Raw genomic sequence first — 4993 nt, forward strand, 5'->3', positions numbered from 1 at the left:
ATGGGGGTGGTCTTCCAGCAGGCGGACTGTATGCCTGGACAGACGACTGTAACAAATAAGGATGAAGGTCTTTGAGCGAGGGATGAAGTGGAGAAGGGGTGTGGTTATGGAATTATGAACAGAAAAGGACCTGCGAGGGGAAATTAGAGCGCAAGAGCAGACTGAGGTCTCTCATCCATCCTTTATATTGTCTTTTGATATGAACCTCCACTATAACGTCCCTGAGGAAGGAAAAAAAAACCCAACAATGGGAGGAGGGCGTGATAATGAAAACTGGATGAATCGGATCGTGGGATGGGAAATTAGGACGAGGACGAGGCAGGAAATTGGGTGTCAGGTGGGTCGTGGTTGTCTATTTGGGAGCGCTCCTTGGCCTGTTAGCCGCAATGTGGCAGGTCAGACATATGTTCAGTGTTGTTCATCACTGTGTATAGGATCATTTGTTTTGAAGTGTTGCTTGACTATACTACACACACAAAATGAATGCTGCATGCACCACGGCGTCCAGCAGGATGGGACAGAATAGGGAAACCTCCCGCTATTCGACTCCCAGGAGTGTTCACGCATGGTTACCCCTTCTGTTAGGGCTTGTATCCACACAACCTTTAAACAGCTCTGATGTAGCTTCTTATGGCAGCGTTAATGATATTTTGGAGGCGTTCGTTAAAAAGTAAGCAACGCAGAGCAGCAAACAAACTGTGTGCTGGCTCCTTCTTAAACGAAACTGATCATTAATAAATCATCTGCTTCCAGCCTGTTAATATTCGGGGGTTTCGCTAACTTACCAGCAGTCGGTGGCTTCTGCAGAAACGTTTTGCAACGTGTCTCGTCGTGTTCTGCTGTCTGTACATTCTCTTTCAACCAAGGGGACAGATGTGCATAATAGTCATTTTAGTTTAAAAAGCGTTCTTTCTGAAATAACCAACAGACACTGTTAGGACATACTACATCCCAAAGAGCAATCCACAAAATGTTGTATTACAAGATGTGTACCATCTCGCAGCATCGTGGTAATATTACATGTAGAGGTATGAATTTCCTCTCAGCCCGCAGCCAGCCTTGGAAAATAATCTTCCTGTTTCATCGGTGCAATTCAAAGGTTTATCTCCCAAGAAGAGGTCAAGGTATTAAGGTATCATACTAGATCTACCAGTTGAAAACACCTTTGGTCTCAAAGCCAAATTTGATCTCAAAAGCTTCTTGTTAACGTAATATCCGTACTGATTTGTCAGTGCTGTTATGAGGTTCTTCTGGACTGACCGTTAATGGGATCTCTCGCTCTATTACAAGTTAACATGATATATGTATTCAGATTTTTCCCATTTGATGAAATGATCTTTTAATGTTGTTTGTGCTACATCTTATGTCTCTATATTGTTGAGCTTACTTTTAAATCATCCTCCTTAAATCAGTCAGCAGGTGTTTTGCATTAGTGGTTAATGCTATAATACTTGTTTTGATGCTACTGGTAAGAAGTACAACATGCTTGAAACCCCCCCCCCCCCNNCATACAGCTACACATGAGCAGATTTCAAACTTCCTCAACTTCATCTCAAACTTCGGCTCTTACAGTTACATGACACATTTCATCTTCGGCCGCTCAATAAGAAATAGAGGCGATGTCAACCTGTCTGTCCTTCGATATTAAAGGTCTACAGGGAGAACTGCAAAAGTGTTGGTAAAAACATCAGGAAGGACGCTACAATGAAACCCACACATTTATTGCCAAGTTCACTCTGGCATCTGTTTTTGAAGTTAAAGTATTTTGAACAAGCATGTAAGTATGCCAGAGGGTCTAAGCATGACCTCATAGCCTGAGAAGAGAGGTATGCACAGAGAAGTGGTAGCAACAGAGAGGCTAAATATAACCAGATGCTTGGCTTGAGGTCTGCTGCATTGTTGTTATCTCAGGGGAGAGTTGTGTATTTCTGCTTTTCTGTAGTGACTGAAATGTGCTGCCGGGACTCTCACACCTGAGGAGCAACCTAAACACTCCGAAACTGTGGAAAAACGGATTCATAAGCTTCTACCCACGGGGAGTATCTCCTCATGGCGGTTAGGCATATCGGTTATTGGCAAAACCTTATTCAGGCTAACCTGGTGTGTTTGTAGCTCTGTGTTGACTCATCTTAATAGTTTCTTTATCTTGCATTACTCCCAGTTATAAATGAACCTATATATTCAGAATTGTAATGAGGGCAATGTTCCCCTATTTTTCTCAGATGCATCTGAGGCAGAGGAGACGCAAGAGAAGCAGCCAACAGAAAAACCAAGCACACAGACACAACCAGAGAAGAGGAAGAGGGTAACGGAGAACACACTTAAGGCCAAGAAGAAGAAAAAGAACGATCAGGTATTTTACGGTACACACAGAAAAATGTTTTCTCCAAACCAACTCCGTTGAAATTTCCAGGATCTTCTTCTGTTATCAGGAAATGTATCAAATTAATTTCACTACCTGTAAAGCTGTGTGTCAAGTAGAGAAGGAGTAAAATTAATCGGTGTGTAATAAACCAATGTGATGTATTGGACTGGATGACAAAAAAAATAAATAGCCAATCCTTATGATAACAAATGAAACATCATTGTGAAGCAGAAATGTCAAACATTCTCTGATTCCAGCCTCTCCATTGTGAAGACTTGCTTTACATTTGTAAATTGAATATCTTCAATGTTTGCACTGTTGGTTGGACAAAACAAGGCATTTATATACGTCACCGCATGCTCCCGGAAATTAGAAAAAGATGTTCAACATGATTAATAGTGAAATTAATCACTGACTGTAGTATAATAAATTACATCTTACAAAGATTGTAACTTCTTATTACTGATAGGACTCTTTTACCCCTGAGAATTATTACAGATGATGAATTTAGATTCATAATATAAAATGAATTTAAACCACTGGTTAATATATCTCATATATAAGTACTTTGTCTGAATTACATGTATTGTTTTCACAGAAAGAGTGTATTATTCCTCAGAAGAAAGAGACTGAGGATGAAAAGTCAACTAAACCCAAGAAGAAGAGGAAGGTGAGTGTGGTGACACCTGCTGTTGCAAAGAGACAACAGTCACTGGGGCTTCGTCTGTGAACATTACTTTACATCACTGTATTTTGTCTGCCAGAAGAAGAAGACCATTACAGATGTGTTGTCCTCTTCGGAGCCCAAACCAGGCTGTTCGGCAGACCTGCAGAACCTGGTCACGCAGTACTTTTCAGACAAGCGCTCTGTGATCGAGCAGGAGGAGCTCCAATTGCTGGGTGAGTGAGGGCAACGCCCCCTTTACCTCTGAACTTCAGTCATTTCTGCTGATGTGTGGATTCACCAAGGTCACCTTCTGCCCCTCCCCATCTTCCAGACTCCTGCTTCCTGTCCAGTAATGACTTAACACACACCCTCTCCTCGTACCTGAAACAGGGTGAGTGGCGATCTCAACTAAAATCTTCCATTAGCTGTTCACTTTTGAACACACTCTGATTCCCTCTTTTTCCTGTTGTTCCTAGTTTGTCCCAAGTGGGCCAAGATTCAGAAGCAGCATACAGAAATGAGTTCCGTGGTCCTGCTCATCGTCTGTAGCTCCGCTCTCCGAACCATTGAGCTCATCAAGTGAGCGACACACCACTGGCCTTTGTTGAATTTCCTACGTTACAACTCTTGAATTATATTTACATGCGTGCTGTTTGTTTCATTCTCAGGCAGCTGACAGCCTTTAAGGGTGGAGCCAAAGCCATAAAGCTTTTTGCGAAACATATCAAGGTACTAGAGATGACGGTTCGTTACAATACATAAGGTATGTGCACAATAGTTTCCTCAACAGCTTTCTTTGTGTATATTCTGTCTGTGCAGATAGAGGAGCAGGTGAAGCTGCTCCAAAAGGGCGTCATCCACATTGGAGTAGGGACACCTGGCAGGATCAATGCGCTCATTGAGAAAGGTACGTGTGGGCCTGATATTGCTACTGTTAAACTGCAGCGTGGTTGAGGTCTTCTTATTCTGTGAAATGTCTTTTTTTTTTTTTTTGGTTATTTTTCTCCAGAGGGTTTGAACTTGAAGGCGTTGCGATACATGGTTCTGGACTGGAACTGGAGGGACCAGAAGCTCCGGAGGATGGTGGACATTCCTGAGGTGAGCTACTGCCCCCTGCTGGGCTGAGAGGATCATTATAATCATCATGATTTTATCAAGTAGTTGAGGATATTTAAATCCTACCTCCATCCATTACTTGGATGTTTGAGCTTCACTGTGCAGAATGAACTTCATTTGCATATTCACTGATACTTCCAGATAATTCCATACTCAGTGAGGGAGGAGCGGCAGATTTAAGATTATTGAACTTGAAAAGCGTATAGGACACAGATCGTTGTTCAAAGCAGAGCTTCTTTTTTTTTTTTTTAAATCTTCTAGCAACTATACATCTCTGTGTTACAAATCATATGTACATGTCTATTCCAGGTCAAGCTGGACTTTATGAAGCTGCTGGAGAATGGTGTCCTGAATGGCTGCAAAGAAGACAAAGTCAAAATTGGACTGTTTTAACTGCACATTGTAAACGTTGCTGTGGGCTGATAATCCATGGGACGCCTTGATGTTTAAGGCTACATACTGATGTTCCTCACAACATGCTGAAGGGGCCTCATCCTGTTTGTTTTCCCCATTGTGTCTGTGTGAAATCTGTGCTGTGCTTTTTACTATTTTCAGAGGCCGTGTCAAATGTGCTGTGTTGTTTGTTCACTCTTGTAGTCCAACGCGATGTCCCAGCGTGATGGATTGAATAAACGGACTCAGAATGAAACCAGCATCCTTCTGTTTGTTTAGTCTGACCTTGGGAAGTCCCTCCTACTGAGAATGTGAGGTCATTAGTTTACTTGCACACTAGGAAGCCACATTTATCATAACATCCTTTGATAAAGCGTTTTTAAGGCAGCATGAAGGGGCCACGGAATTAACAGAATATCTCCTACAGCAAATTAGAATAAATATATCAAACA

At 42.0% G+C, this 4993-nt stretch overlaps 1 protein-coding gene across 1 annotated transcript; it reads left to right on the plus strand.

Annotated features, from left to right (window-relative positions):
* cmss1 (cms1 ribosomal small subunit homolog) lies at positions 1-4797 on the plus strand. Its single transcript, XM_035677109.1, has 10 exons — positions 1-28; positions 2223-2353; positions 2964-3035; positions 3130-3265; positions 3364-3423; positions 3509-3611; positions 3701-3761; positions 3852-3939; positions 4042-4130; positions 4458-4797. The coding sequence occupies exons 1-10, from the start codon at positions 1-3 to the stop codon at positions 4539-4541; spliced, it is 852 nt and encodes a 283-aa protein (XP_035533002.1). The 3' UTR covers positions 4542-4797.
* Positions 4798-4993: the final 196 nt, after the last annotated feature.

This window comes from Morone saxatilis, unplaced genomic scaffold (genome assembly GCF_004916995.1).
Source record: "Morone saxatilis isolate NCDOM2014 unplaced genomic scaffold, NCSU_SB_2.0 Contig5, whole genome shotgun sequence".
NCBI classification, from domain to species: Eukaryota; Metazoa; Chordata; class Actinopteri; family Moronidae; genus Morone; species Morone saxatilis.